Raw genomic sequence first — 16,112 nt, forward strand, 5'->3', positions numbered from 1 at the left:
CCTAAGATGTGGGTAACAGCCTGGCTAAACAAAGTAAAAGCTTACAGTTACAATTCCTTTAAGAGATTCACTTCCTTCTATTCTATGCCTGATGCAATAGCTGTTTTTTATGAGACGATCAGCCAGAGTTCTCCAGTTACCTGAGGGAAGGCTTCACCTCCCAACGAGCAGTGAAATGCTACGACCACCTGGTGTCAGATGCCTTAATTTAACTGGTGTTAATTTGCACCAGTGGATATCAAAGACAGATCTGACTTGGTATCTGCAAAGGCAATGTTAATAAAGGCAATATGTGCCCACTATACAACTGTGGGTTATGTGGGTTTCTGGCAGCACAGCACCAGAAAGTCTATGAAATAAAGTGTTGTGTGTGATGTTCATTCCTGGGTATCCCAAGCCTGTTGTGCTTACTAGGTTCCATGAATAATTCCTCCCAGTAAAAAGACAACAGAGTTGCGTCCAGCTTTGCAAAAAAAAAAAAAAAAAAAAAAAAAAAAAAAAAAAAAAGGCTGAATTCCCTCAACCACTTCACTGATTTCTGCTAAAGATCTAGAGAACTGACACAACCCTCTTTAAGAACAAGGTTATGGTTATCACAATTTATCAGAAAAGCAGGGCTACCACACTGTGGTAAGGAAATGAACACAATGTTTTCTCTATCATAAATTCAAAGCATATTGCATTCAATAATTGCCAGTTTCTTTCTTCTAATTCCACACATATTGGGACATGGAAAATTTGGCATGGAAAGGCTTTTAAGGAGGAAATTGCATCTTAAATTTTTTAATATATTTCCATAACTTCTAAGCTTTTCAAGAGCTCCTGATGAATTAGAGGACCTCAGTCCTGAGAGCTGAATTTAAACGACCATAAAAGGACTTAAATTTCAGATGATGGGTGCTCAGCCATTCTGAAATTCAGGCGTTATTACAATGTTTCCAGTTAAGCACCCAAAGTCATTAGTCACTTCTGAAAACCTTGGCATAGAGTAAAAGAAAAAATCTCCAACTGAGCTAACATCCTTCATGTACAGACTCATAAAACAAAAAACTAGAAAAAATGTCCTAAAGCTCATGAGTGAGTCAATCTCATTCATTTTGACTGTGGTAAGCTGTAAATTATTTTTATTTAATAACAGCTAATACCTGGCTTTTATACAGCTGCTTGCTTCTATTTTTTAAATTTTTTTTATCAGTGGGCTATAAATGTATTATAATCTTGAAATGCAGCATCATGGAGCCATTAGCACAAGAACTTAGTCAGTGTAGACAGACCATCATAGCAAAAGAATCCAGCTAAACAAAATATACTCCAAAGTATTTGCTCCTTAGAAGACAATAGGAAATTTTAAACAGACAAAAATTCCAATCCCTTTCTCACATATTATTCTTGAGAACGCATTTTTCAGTCAGATCAAAAGACAGTTGTGTTAATATTTCTTTCTCTAGTTTCTTTTGGCTACTCCTACCAAGGAGGCTTTATCACAGATCCCAGCTTCAAGTTTTCTGTCCTGTCCTGCAGACCAGAAAGGCAGGAGGTGCGCCAGGATTGCATAGACCCTCCCAGGACTGCTTGCAGAGCAGTTGTTTAGGCATTAGCCCAAATCTGTACCGTAAACAGTCCCCTGGCCCCTAAGCCCTAGCAACTGACTCAACAGTCAAGGAGCCAAAATCATCCTCAGCACTGCCCTCAGCCTGTGGCATTTAAATATCCCAAAGTATTTCCTGAGGCACCAGCAGTTTGACTGCAGGAGCTCATTCAGGATGCGACAGCATCCCATCCCTGCTGGCCACTTTCTCTACCATGGAGCAACCCACTGCCAGCCCATTTATCACCTGCCTGCATGGACCTGACCAAGCAGAGGAGCTGCTTGGCAGGTGGGCCTTGCTCTTTCAAACGTACAAGCTTCAGTCTTGCACCATCAGCACCAGTGCTGGGCAGTGACGAGAGAAGCCAAAGAGGGGGTGGTTGCCCAAGCACCCACATTTCATCCAGCACACAGGTCTGTGCCAGACCCATCACCCTGCAGCTTAGATAAGACTGAAACCAAGCGTAAGCTGGACTGAGCTCCACTTTTCTTACCAGAACATTTTTTCTGTCTGTGGCCAAATTTTCTGAATGCTCTTGCACAGGGTTGAAAGTACATGTGAATCCAGGCTGGAGCTGCAAATGGAACCAGGCTCCTGTATGAGGGCCTTATAAAGGTCACTTTATATATATTGTTGTTAAGTGATGCAATGCCATGTCTCTGCACAAACCCAGTGCAAAATTGCTAAGCTAAGACTGGTTGTTGGACAGGCTGAGGGTTGATTTAGGTAGGGCAGCCCCATCAGTTTTCAAGGGGTTAGTAAACAAAATAAGTCCTTGTGAAATCTTTGCATTTGGCCTTGGGGCCATGAGCAGCTGTTTTGTTCCTGTCAGAACCCCACAGCATAGCCTCCTGACAACAGAGAAACAGATGGGCATAAAGGAGGGATCAGGCCCAACACATCCTCATCTCATGTCCTTCTGAAATAGAAACAGGTCCTGATACTTGCATGAAAAACAGGCAGCTCATAAGGAAGGTAAAGATAAAACACATAGGAAGAGAGTGGAATTTGAAATGCTAAAGAGACGGATGCATCTCTTTAAAGAGAACAGATAAATAGGCACCTAGCCACCCAAAGCACTCAAAGGAAGTGTGCTGGATAGATGCAGCCAATACATTTTTCTGGATATTTTGCTTTCTAGCCCAATCTTAGAAACCTGTGGTTGTGTGTTAATTTTATACATTCATTTAGCAGTCAAACCAACCTTCTGTCTCATTTTCACCTAGTTTTAGATGTTAACATTTTATTTGGTTTGCAAATAAGATTTCCTTTTAAAGTAAAATTATTGTCAAATCAATGACTGACAAACTGTCACGTAAAAACTTTATAAAGCATTTTAAAGAGTTAAGGACTAAAATATGTATTTGTAGTGCACAACATTAAAATAAATATTACTTTTTTATCTCTAAGTGCAAAATATGAAATAGTCACATACAAAAAATATTTCACCAAAGAAAGGAACACAAAAATTACTACTCTGCTCCTGAAAATAGGCATGTTTTATGTGACTTATGTGCTTACACCTCTTGAATTTAATAACTCTTTGCTTACCCGTATGGAAGGTCGTGCATGAGGTTATTACTCATACATACCAATCAGTTTCACAGGTAAATCAGTAGGAAGCTAGTTTGACCAGACATCTGAAATTTTGCATAATTTTTTAAGTATGAATTGCAATCAGAGCATTATTTTCAGGAATGGTTACTGCTTTTATCTACAGTATTCCCCACTAAATGCTCTCTTTAAAGGCAATGCTTAGAAATTTTTGCTAGTCAAAATTCTACCTCCCCGTTTGTCACAGGGATGTTGTGGATATGTTATCCCTAGGTCAACACTCACCTTGTTGCATTTTAATGAACAGTGTGAGCCCTTCTCATTTGCATAACAGCCGATGGTTTCAAATCCTGCTGGAGCTAACACCTTATTATCCCCTTTCATGAGAGTACTTGGGTAGCAGTGACCTGGACACCTCACTGTTGCCATTATTCAGTGGATGTCATAAGTGCTCAGAGCTTCTGAAAACCAGCCTGCATTTAATAGGTAGCTAAAAATACATAGGCCCAGGCTGCTTACAAACCAGAGCCCTTTAGCCTCCCACCCTGCCTACATGCTGCTGTCTCCAGCTATTTCATTTTCTCCTCGGCAATAGGGGTTTGGAAGTGTTCTGATACAGAACTGCACCGCTGTCACTTAGCAACCTTTGCCATGGTCCCTAAATGAAGTGTTTTATCAAGGAATTCATGTAAGTTTAGCATTTATAACCAAATCAGAGGGTTTTCCCCTCTGTTGACAGATAATTAAAGTATAACAAAGTTTAAAATAAACCTGTGAGAACTTTGTAACAGAAATAGAAGTTAGGAAAAACTGATCTAACATTCTACTGTGAGTTACTGAGATTGCATTTACCTGGATTTTAATCTTTTGTCTACTTGTTGTGAGAGGACAGTGCTGACTTCGGATGCCTCCTGGGAATAATTGCCTTGGACATTGTCCCTTGCCAGACCCTTCATCAAGCCTTCACTACACTTAAAGTTTAGTACAGTAAGAACAACTGTCATGGGAGACTGCTTCCTTATATTTATGTAACTTTTAGGTTGGATGAGTTTTAGCATTATGGTTTATTCCCCCTTTTAATATAAATAATAATACTCTCAAGCATACATGAGAAAATTTGGAGCAGTACAACCACATGAGAAACTCCTTCAGGTTTAACAACATACACTTGGACTATGCAACAATAGTTTTTGCATATACCAAGCCACTGACTATTTAAAACTACAGCCCAGTAGCCCTGAACGGCTCAAAATGGCTCATCTGCTGAACAGATTGTGGGTGACAGTCATCTCTTGACACCTCTTGGCACTCCACCAGCAATCAGCCCACCCTTGGCTGCCTTTCCCTTGGCTGATGGAGACAGTTCAGGGTGGGGAGGGACACCGAGGCAGGGATGCACGTGGGTGGAGACACCTTGTGCTGTTGGTTTGGCAGCAAGGAGGGCCTCGAGGGGACCATGGATCCTGGATATACAAACCAGGACTTCGGTGCTCAGGTTCAACAGAAGGATCACGTTGCAGCTGTGACTGAAAGCCAGGAGCTGGCAAAGCCAGCTGTAGGGGTACCGGTCCTGCTCCACCCTCCTCAGAGGAGGGGTCCCCACCCCTGGCTGAGAACTGCCCCGGAGCGGCCCTGGGAGGCACCAAGCAGGAGACACAGGTGTGTCAGGATCTTGAAGTGATTTTTTTCCCACAAGACAGCACTAAAGAAGGAAATGAGAAGTGGCCTCTTTTGTGGCTGAGATTCACTCTGGAGGGCTGCTTCTTGCCTGCTGCTCCTATGTTGCAACACAGGAAATTTGCTTCTGCTAACACCTGGTGTTGTTTCAAACAGCCAGATGGTCCTAACCTCAGTCTCCGGTAATTGATGGCCTACTTGTCTAACCCTGTAACTATCTCTCGCTTTAGACACAGATGCTGCATCTCTCTAAATACTGTTCCACATTAAAACATCCTACCTTCCTGTTTCAAGTATCAATCAATGCAGTAATTCTTACAGAAACCAGCAATAGCCTGTGTAAACCAGGAGACAGTGAGTGTAAGCAAGGAGAGATAAAATTATACAGGCTTAAATTACAAACTGGATGTGCGGTTTGAAGGATTTAGACTCGCATTGCAAAATTAGCTGGGAGATAACCAGCAAGCAAACAGACATCAGGCAGTGACCCCAAGAGCAAGTGTTAGCTCACACAAGCCAGGATGCCCTGGTATGTACTGCTCTCTGTTACAGAGACTAATGTTAATTTGGTGTTTCTCTGTACCAGCCTAACCCACTGCTCCTTTCCAGCACATCCAAATAGCTGTATACTTGCAATACCTTTTTTTTCTGGGTTTTTCTGGTAGATGGTTCTCTTCATCTAGTTGGGCTTTACTTGTAGGTGGTCTGTTACCACAGGGATGATGATGAGACGTCCTACAGGCTACCACAGTATCAGAAGGCATTAGCCTTCATGAGTTTGAAGACCAGAAGCTTTTACTTGACAATTTAGGATCTGCCCCGAGCTTCCTGCTTCCTCTCAATCCTTGTTCTGAGCAAACTGAAGGCTGACACCTGGGACCCTAACAACAGACTCAGGAAACGAAAGCTGATGTTACTGAGGTTACCAAGATGTTCTGTTTCCTGATATTAAATGGAGACAGTATTCTTCCATCTCTCTTGCTCAGCAAGGATAAAACTTGACTGTCAGGTGTTCAGAAGCTGAGCCACTGCTGGTGGTTCAAATATCTTCCTTGCATGATCCCTCAGTTTCACATAGCAGCATCTGTAGGCATTAAAGCCTTGCTTTCAGGGCATGCCTGGGACAGAGGAACTGCCATCATCCCCTCCTTCTGCATGGAGACAAGGCATAAAGCACAGTGAAGGATTCACTCAGTCAACACAAGATTTCTGTGCCGGGCATAGACTGGATCCAGTTCCTTACTTGCAACCAGGTTTTTGCATTTGTATTTGTCCCTCCCTTTTAGGCAGGTGGTTTTGATCCTGCAATTTCTTTACATGTGGTATGTTACCATTCAGGTTCTCATCTGAATGCGGTTATCCCATGCTCTCAAGTTCACTGATGGACACCAGGCATGTCACTTTGTAAGGTCTGCCCACAATTATATGATGATTACTATAACAATAAAAAGGTCAAGTATAGAATTGGGATGGACAGAGTAAATTTATTTTACAGTTTCATAAGACTTAGAAGCATAAGGTTCTTCTTCCCTCTGAGACCATGTAACTCCCTAATGCAGAACAAAATCCCAGGAGTACAGAGAGGGTATGGGGGTGGAGAATCAGGAGGAACAAACAGGGAAAATGCCATTTTCGTTTAGGCAGTTAAAAAAAACAGTAGATCAGATCAGCCACCCTTAAAACCACAGCCCTCATTTACAAGAATTTACTAGGTCAAAAGAAATGGAAGTTATTCCACACCAGTGATGAGCAGAAAAGCAGTGCAGAGCAAGAGAAGAAATGAGCTTTGCAGAGAAGTGCAATACCTATGTAGGCTCTCAGGTTGTGCAGAGTGCATGAGAAAGCAATGTGTGTGTGAACAGCTGAACTGCTCCCTAGGTCACTGTAACTCCATACAATCTGTTACTGACACAAAACAATGTTTCCAAAAACCATCCCACCCTGTCATACTTTGAGAAATAGAAATGCTTCTTGTTATTTCCATTCACACAATACATGGATCAGAAAAAAGTCCACAATACAGGGCACTGCATTTTTACACAATATCTGGATCCCTACAGGAAAGGAGTAGGATAATATGGATTCTCCCTCTTTCTTTCCTCTTAGTAAATTCCCAATAAAGCTGCTTCACTTTCTGAGCCTCACATTTTTTCCTCCCAGCTGTTGTCTCTGCCAGCTTGAACTTGACAATTGAGAGGGGTAACTGGAAGGTCACATTTTAAGCATGATCAGTTGAATTTCTGCTTTCCCAGTGTACTTATTTGCTCTCAGGTATTTTTTTTTCTACACACTTCGTTTTCCATACTTCATCTCTAAGAAGCCTGTGCTAACAAAGGTTTTAGATTTTTCTGGCCTTGTTGCAGAACTGCAGCTTCTCTAACACATTAATATTGCACAGGCTCCCAGCAGACAGAGGCTCAAAGCAGTTCAGGACCAGAGAGTGTGCCTTGAGACTGAACTGAGCTACAGATGAACTGAAGCACCTCCTGAAGCCATAGGAAGAGCTCAGCTCATCTCAAAACCTCTGGAAAGAGAGGTCCCAATATCTGATTACCAGTCAGCTGGGACATGCATGGGGAAAGGAACCACTACCAGACCCAAGCCCCAGATGTGGCTCTTCCCAGGTGCAGCACAGACATATCAGCAAAGTGTCAGGGCATGAGCCCCAGCCCTGGCACACAGTTGCCTGTCCAGTCTCCTGTGACCTCAGCCAGAGCACCCAGCACTCACCCAGGCAAGGTCTGGGCACAGTGTGAGGGTCAGCAGAGGCCAGCAGTCCTCCTGTGTACAGTCAGGCAGCTGGACAAAGGCCAAACGAGCTCGTTGGTGTGGGTGCCTAAAAAGATCCCTACCCTTTACTGGGCACCAATTTATCTGCACAGACATAGCCACGAGCTTGAAATATAAATAGTTGTATCTAGCAATGGGGAATGGAAACTGTCCTGGTCATTGGTTTTGATGTATTTATGGCTGGTTTTAACGTAAATCTAAGTTTTCCGTGCTAACGGTCCAAGCCTGCTGAGGATTCTCTCCTTCCGCCACCATATTTTGGCAAAAGTCAAAAACAAACACATTCACATCTCCTACCTCTTCGCCTCCAGTATTCTGAAGGGATGAAAGGGATCCTGAATTGGACAGAAATCTGTAACACTCACTATTCAGATTGCAATCATAGCTGTGCATATCTGAGCAGCCATCCAGATGCTAATGGAGCTGATCCTGTGTCAGTAAGATTAGAGAAAGGCCTCCACTGTTTAATTTTTGGATATTTATTGCCTATAAATCAAAGGGCCAACACATATTGACATAGCAGGGGAAATATATTTTTTTGCCTGTGTTAACAGCAATGTTCTAAGATAAAGCTGTTATTTTGAAACTTATTTTTACTTTTCACTAGTGTTTTTAACTGTCCTGAAAAGAAGGATGTTTATACAATTTTGCAAAGAAACATGAACTGTTCTACTCCATTTACATTTCTTTGTTCCAAAATGTATTCCTCTTGTTAAGATTCCAGCAGACAAGGAAAGCAGACACAGCGGTTACTTTCCAATGTGAAACTTAAAACCACAATCTCCTGCTCAGAAAACACAGAATGAGTCACAGGAAGGGGCCACTTGCTTGCAAAACTCATTAAAAGCAAGGCAAGGCAAAATGGATTTCCTGTATCAATAAATAGATTGCTGGCAGTAGGCAGAACACCTGACAGTGCTGGAGGCTAAAAACCGGTCCAAGGGTAACCATTAGTAAAGGCAGATCAATTCTTCAGCTCAGAAACTGTATCTCCCCAGTACACAGTTTTCTTGGAATTAGTTGGCTTAATCCAGCAAAGTGTTTAAGAATATGCATAAAGTTTCAGCTCGGGGAAGGATGAGTTAAACACTTGCTAAAATAGACTGAAAAATGATGACGTCTGTATTTATTCACTGAAGCAAGCTGTATTAAGAGGATGCATGCATGGTACCACTGAGGTGCAGATATTGCAGGTGAAAGCTTTGTTTCCCAAGTTCATGAAATAATAATAAAGAAGCCCTAGTCCTTACATAAGCTTAAAATTCAGCTGTAATTGCAACTTTGTTTTGCTATTAGCAGTACTCCTTGGACACTTGAGCATAGAATTCCTTTTGTTCAATGTTATTCTCTTCTGTCTGGCAAATGAAGCCAAAATGGCCTTCTGATGTCTTCTGTGCAGCATAGACACACGGGATCTCAGGCTGCACTGCTAAGGGGCCATAAGGCAGAGCTCAGTGCCCGACCCAGCTCCACCCAGGGTCAGCACAGGGTAGGAACAAGAAGGTGCTTTTTGGCCACTTGTTCTGGTTTTGTTCCCTTTCTCTAGTTCCCCTTAGAAAAAAAAAAAAAAAAAAAAAAAAAAAAAAAAAAAAAAAAACAACCTTCTCATTTTACCTTTATTTTTCTCCCTCACTTCCCAATGGCTGGAAAGGTCTCGATGAAGGTTTCTTCCCACAGCATCCAACAGCTGTAATTCCTCAGCACTGTCTCTTGGCTCCCCTTTACAAGTAGCCCTTTGACTGCATATTTCCAAAATGCTACTGAACACAATGAGGGCCTGTATTTTACTGCAAGCACAAGAGTGAGACTACCTGAGGTCATGGCACTGTGAGTATATTCCCTTCACCACCATACTTTGCTGGACTTTTATGAAAAGAAATTAAAAAAAAAAAAAAAAAAAAAAACAAAAAACAACCATAACACAAAGAACAACCCACTAAAAACCCACTAAGAACAACCCTCAGACTTCACCTTTTCATGCATTCATTAAGAGCTGAAAGTTAAATGAGTTATATTCTTAGGCACTAGCTCTTAACATCAACCATCTTCTACCTCTTGCAATGAACTATCCTGAGGTACCTGATAGCATATGCAATGCATATTGAATTAAGGCTATCTATTTATAATGAAAATGTAGTATTCAGGAAATACTCCCTACCTTCCCTGTGGCATAAAAAGATCCCCCCCAACAACTTTATGGTCTTTGCTAAGGAGCTTCCTCCCTCAGACTGCTGTATCTCTAGTGTCAGTGGGATATTCCAGGAGCAATGTGTGTGTCCTCATACAGTCTGGTTTACTGATGCAAAAGCACCATTTCTCTGACTTTTAATTAAAAGAGCACCTTCATTTCCAAGTCTGTCTCCAGAGCTCCAGGGTAAATGCTTATAAGAAGGCAGAGACATTCAGAAGATAGAGAAGACTGAAGAAGCAGTGACTGCAGGCTGCCCAAATACGGCTGCTTTTGTATTTTTAACAGAGAACTTGAGATGCCGCAGAGCCTTATCAATCCCAAACATCTTTGTTTTCATACCAGCACACACAGGCCTGGCACTATCACTGCACTGCAGTGAGTCTGCTCAGCAAACCTGGCAGTGGGAGCAAAAGGCAACACTGTGTTCTCAGGGACAGGAGGAAAAAAAAAGGTTACTGGCTTTTCCCCAGCAGGATGGCCTATGTCAAAGAAGAGCAGCCCCACAGAACAGGCTACCTGGTCTCACTGCCATGGATGACAACATCCCCATTCAAAACAGATGGACAGCTTTTGCTTAGGTCACACTAGGAATCAGACAAAAGGAAGATTCAAAAATGCTGGGGTGGGGTAGGATTTCTGACTGGTCCAATTTGCTCCAGTTCCCATCTGGTTGCACTTGGCTCCAAGGGGCTGTTCCCATGTCCCAAAACAGCCAGAGCCCAGAGCCTGGCCCCATCTCCCTCAACAGACTTAAATTTTTCAGATTTAAAAGGCTCTGGGTAAAACACTGCAGCTGAACAGCAAAAATAATATAAGTTATACTGGATAGCCCCAGTAAGAAACAGGTAGTGGAGACTGGAGATACAAAAGCCATGGTTCAGCAGTTCTGCAAAAGCACTCTGCCATGATCAAAGAATACAGGAAAATAGAAAAGTCAGGAAAAAATTTATTTTCGCCTTTATTACAATATATATTTCAACCCTTGTTGCATTCAGCAGATCAAAATGAAGTGTTAAAACTATTTTCATCACTGAAGTAACACATACATATACAGAGTAAACACTGTATATAAATAGGCTTTCAAATAATAACAAACCATATCTACAAATAAAAAATACCCAATACCTCTTTCTCCTCCTTCCCCAAATTAAAGCAGTAACATTTTATCTTCAGCATAACTAATGTCACAAGTACAACATTCTTCCCTCCCATGACCCAGCTAGAGTGGTGTGGTCATCAGCATCAAGAAAATAAACATTAGCCACTTCTCACTGCTGCAAATTCTAGTTTCTTTGTATTGTATTAATAGAATATACTGTGATTTAATGTGTCTGCATACTTATGTTAACATATTCTTTCTGAAACAAAAACCAGCATTACACTGCAAGCAAGGTTTTTTTCTTTCACAGAAAGAGTAGCAATTTTTTAAACCATACCTTTTTCTTCTACATGAATTAACAAAGCAGTTTAAATACTACGCTAAAATTATTCAGCTACCAAATCAAAATGTCTTATACTTTCTGGAAAAGTGTGGTGATGTTTCTAGCAGGTCAAATCCTTGATTTTCATGTGTCTTTTTAGTCAGTAAATTTGAAACAAGTTACAGCAACACACATTCCTGACACTGTTCAGCTAGATTTCAATTTCGGATACAAAGGAGGATGCAGGAACTCGGAATTGAAGTGCTGAACGTCACAGAATCACATAAAAGTTGGTCAGAAGGGACCCCTGGAGGTCATGCAGTCCAACTTCAGCCTTAAAGCAGATGGCTACCAACAACAGATCAAGTCAGCCATAACCTTGTTTAACCAAATCTTGAAAAACTGGGACAGATTCTGCAGCACCTCAGGGTTACCTGTACCAGCACTGCACTGTGGCCACGATCTGACAATTACAACAGTTCCTCATTCACAAAATCATTTGGTTTTAAACACTAAAGGCAACAAACAACCCTGGACTGCCTATTTATTAAGTTATACTATATAGTTATTAAGTTATATCACAGGCTTTAATTGTGGAGAACATTCAGGGACCATCTTTTCTGGTGGGAGTTGCTGTGTGTAGCATCTTGGGAAAATAGATTTTAACTACTGTTAAGGATAAAAACCACAAAACTAACAGCCTCTCACTGTTTTATTTATATATTTTACATAATAAATGGCTTGAAGTAGGCCTTTACCAAAACTGAATTTAAATAGAATGCAGCTAGTACATCTGTCCATTTATTCAATCATTAATGACAAGTATTAATAGAGAATTAAAAGAAAGTGTGGCTACATTTAGAGATGCAATCATCTCAGTTTGGCAATATGCCATCTCCCCTGATTGTCTTTCAGAAAATCCACCCCATATTTTTTACACCTTGAAGTAAAAAGATGTTTGCATTTTCTTGAAACTTTCAAGAGAACACAATCAGTTCTGGCTTATCAAACACTTATTTCTTCCTCTTTGTGTCCCGATATGTCCAAAGCAGGTATTTACCTTTCCTGAAGTAGCAACATTCATGTGAAAGGAAGACTTAGGGAGGGCTCTCCACTGCACATTGAAGCTATGTAAAGCATTGCACTTGTTCTCATTACTGTTGAAGGCACAGAGAAATCATAAATTGGCCCACTAAGATCCCAAATAAAGTCTTCAGTACTAAAACTTAGAAAACCCTTACCAGAGAGTTACCATCCTATCTATACTGCTATCACTCTTGACATGCAAAACCAGAATTTGTTGTTACAGAACAAATGTGATACAGAGCAGCCATTTCCAAATTTCTGGGTGATAATCAACGATAATCACATCTTAAAATTTCTGCTGGACCACTCTGCTTTCCTGTGAATAAACTCTTAAGTGAAAACACTACAAAGCAGCTGCAAAACACGTACTATAGCCTCAGATCACAAGCTGGCAGAGATCACAGCTTGTGAACCACCAGTGTAGTCACACTGAAATACAATGTACATAGAAACCCATGATGCCATTTTCAGCATTTCAGAGAGCAATTAGACTTTTCAGTGTATTTCAAAAGGAAGAAGAAAGTTTCTTTCCTAATTTGAAATCATTTGGCATGTGGGCACTTGGGGTCCATATTTCAAGTACCACATTGTGTAAAGGCAGACCATTTGGAAAATGTTATCAACTGATCCACAGTATTGCTTTTAGTGCACACAGTTCAGTCTTAAGGCTGTCAAAACACTATCTATAGAGCTTGTGACAAGATAAATAAGGAAAAAAAAAAGAAAAAAGAGGAGATTTCATTACCTTAAAGGAGAGTAAATTGCACTAAAAGTATCCATTCTTTATGATACAAAACAAAGCAAAAAAACCCATACAGTAAAAACCTGAGATGCATCATTCACCAGCATCAAAATTCACATTTTAACCAAAATAATATTTCAAACAAAACTATTCCATTTTGATAAAATCCTTACTATTTTTGGCTCAGTAAAAAATCTTCAACCTCAGCACACTGTGTGTGGGAAAGATGTGTTTACTGAAATTCACCCGCTTCAGTAAGGTGGGCACTACCCACAGTGGCCTGTATTTTCCACTTGAACACTTACCTTGATCCAAAAAGCTACTCTTGAAGCATGACAGTTCTCAAACTGAGAAAGACTGGAAGAATCTGGCCATCCTATTTAATTTACTTTCTATTTAAAATACACATAATTTATTTCCTCAGAAATGTCCCATGTCAAAACAGGCTGGAATAAATCAAACACAGCTCAATTGTTTTTCACAGCTACACTGATTTACATCTGCTGAGAATCCAGACCAGTAATTAACTCTTAAACAAACAGTTGTTGGTCAAGCAAGGGGAGAGGGGAAGAATCATTTGCTCCTTCAGAAAGCAGGATTTTGATATATAGATTGCAATCCCTGTCTGTGACACCAGATAATGTCAGGAATGGTGAGCACCTTCAGCTCCCTTACTAGCAAGGGGTTCTGACAGGATGGAAGATGGTTTCAGTGATGCAGAACAGACATGGAATCACTTTACAACCTTATGGCATGTTTACCTGCAACCCCAACATCACTGCACTTTTAATTGACCTTATATAATGAAAGTGCATGGCAAAATTTGAGGAGCTGGGAGAGGACCTAGAAAAGCAACTCTTATTTCTAGCAAGGCTCCTCTTGTCTGGAAACCTGACTAAATATGAAAAAGCATTCCAAGTTTGCTCACAACAGAAGAATGCAATGCTCACAACTTCACAGGTTCCAACTGAATTGTCAACAGCAAAAGCCAAGTCGTGTCCTTTCAACACAAGCCAACCCATTCTCTGAGGTGAGACCAACAATTTGGAGATGCGGTTAAGATGAGGCTGGATGTACATCCTGAGTTTCAAACGGTGGCAGAGGTTCTCTCCAGTAGGTGAACTGGCTGTAGGTGTCAGAACAAGGGAAGTCTGAAGAATGACTTCTTTTCAGCAAAGGGAAAATGTGATCTACCACTTCACAGAGTCTAACATAGCTGAAAAATAAAAAAAAAAAAAGAATGCTGACACATTTAATTTTTATTTTTTAATGTCTCCAACCACTCAGGAATGACTACATTTACAAACAGACAAAGTGGAAAAGTCACCCTCCTCAAAGAAATAAAACGAAATTTAATTTTGGTGCCCAGCTTCCAGAAAGAATTCACAGTTAGGATAAGAAATTCATTCTAATCCATTCATTCTAACAAATGATACTTACCTAGTGAGAAACAGATGCCATTTTACACCCAGATCATCTGCTAAAATATTCAAGCATCACATTCTGCTTCTCCATTTCTGTCCAGCTTGGCTCAAGCAGCTCCCTGCTCAACTGATTATTCATATTTTATACACATATGGCTCCCCTTCAATTAAGGACACCAGCACTTAACATTACTAAAAGCCATTTCAGTGTTAGGGCTTACCAGTGCCTAAGCATCTTTCTGGAAGCACTTGAGCCTCTCTTCAAATTTTGTTTTCTGGTTCTTTTAGATAGGAGATCCAGGAAAAGGAAATTTTGAAAAGGCCAGCAAAAGGCAGCAAAAAGCCAGGAAAAGGTGTCAGCAAACTAGTGAGTCTCATTTTTATGCAGACTAAATCATCCACTTCTAAATCTTTTACATGATTAAAGTAAATGGAGTATTTTATACTAAATACAAAAAAAATCTTTTTGTCAGTTTAACTGAAGGGAAGTGGAAAGTCTGTATTTTATTCTAAATCTTTTTTGTTTTGTTTAAAGCATTCAAAACAATCTTTAATTACTAAAGTTGAATGGATCTTTGGGCAACTTGAGTCATAAGTTACAGAAAATTAATTTAGTCCATAAAGTGTTAGGGATAGAAGATTACTTACGATGAGATGTTTGTCTTTGCATGCTCTTGTATAAGTTCTCCTTTGGGGTTAACTGTAAATATCCTGTTTAAAGAAACCCCGACTTGTTTGTATGAATAAACATCCTAAAAAGAATATAAAAAAGAAAAATCATGATTCTGCCTTTGCAAATCCATGAGTAATCTTGCTGTAATATGTTACAGCAAGAACATATTTACACAGAACTGGTATTAAATTTACCTAGTTATTGTGTGCCTGAAATTCTCCATTATGTTACAAATGAGGTCAATCTAATGAAATGTTCATGAAACAGACAATTTGCTGCTAGATAAGAAGTTTGCCACAATTTTTTAGTAACTTCCCTTGACACAATAATACCATTCAGTAAAGAACTAATGACATCTGGTGTAAAAGCACCTTCATTTTTCTTTCAGAGAATATTTGATGTCCTGTGTGCATTGTACCAAGTATGTTACAACAGTTACAGAGGTTAAAGTGTAACTGACATATGAAACAGGAATTATTTTTCAAGGACAAGGTCACAAAATTCATAACAAATATGCCTGTACTAAAGTCATCACTTAGCTCCTGAGTTCAGATTTGTGGCATATTCATATGGCATACTCCATGTCAGAGCAGGGGGAAAAGGAGGGAAAGCAAGAAATACATGCCAAAACAGCAGCAGTGAGCCCCAGCAGGTAATGCAGATACAACTATGGGAAGTACAATTAGAAGTCAGAATTAAGAATGCCTTCTACGAAATCCAGATCGTTAAAGAAAACAATAAATAAGTTTTGATCTGCTCTGAAGAAAAGCTTGACAAAACCAAAGTTGAAAATATCTCCCAGAAGATCAGAGCAAAACCAATTTCCATTTTGCCAATATAAATCATGGTTTTAAAAGCCAAGATGGTGAAAAACTGGAATGTTAATAAAGCCACAAAATTTATTTTTATTTCTATATTGTAAAGACTGTTCAAAGACATTAAGTAACTGAACAGAAGTAAAGAGC

The 16,112-nt window shown here is 40.1% G+C and overlaps 1 protein-coding gene across 4 annotated transcripts in view; it reads right to left on the reverse strand.

Annotated features, from left to right (window-relative positions):
- Positions 1-10,727: 10,727 nt before the first annotated feature.
- LPIN1 (lipin 1) overlaps positions 10,728-16,112 on the reverse strand; it is an 81,066-nt gene continuing 75,681 nt past the window's right edge. For all 4 annotated transcript variants that reach the window (XM_068183440.1, XM_068183441.1, XM_068183442.1 and 1 more), the window contains 2 exons: positions 15,123-15,226; positions 10,728-14,266 (listed from right to left, as the gene is read on the reverse strand). In XM_068183440.1, the coding sequence (XP_068039541.1) occupies positions 14,107-14,266; positions 15,123-15,226 (264 nt within the window). In that variant the 3' untranslated portion in view covers positions 10,728-14,106. The remainder of the gene's footprint in view (positions 14,267-15,122; positions 15,227-16,112) is intronic.

Source organism: Anomalospiza imberbis, chromosome 3, assembly GCF_031753505.1.
Source record: "Anomalospiza imberbis isolate Cuckoo-Finch-1a 21T00152 chromosome 3, ASM3175350v1, whole genome shotgun sequence".
Taxonomy (NCBI): domain Eukaryota; kingdom Metazoa; phylum Chordata; class Aves; order Passeriformes; family Viduidae; genus Anomalospiza; species Anomalospiza imberbis.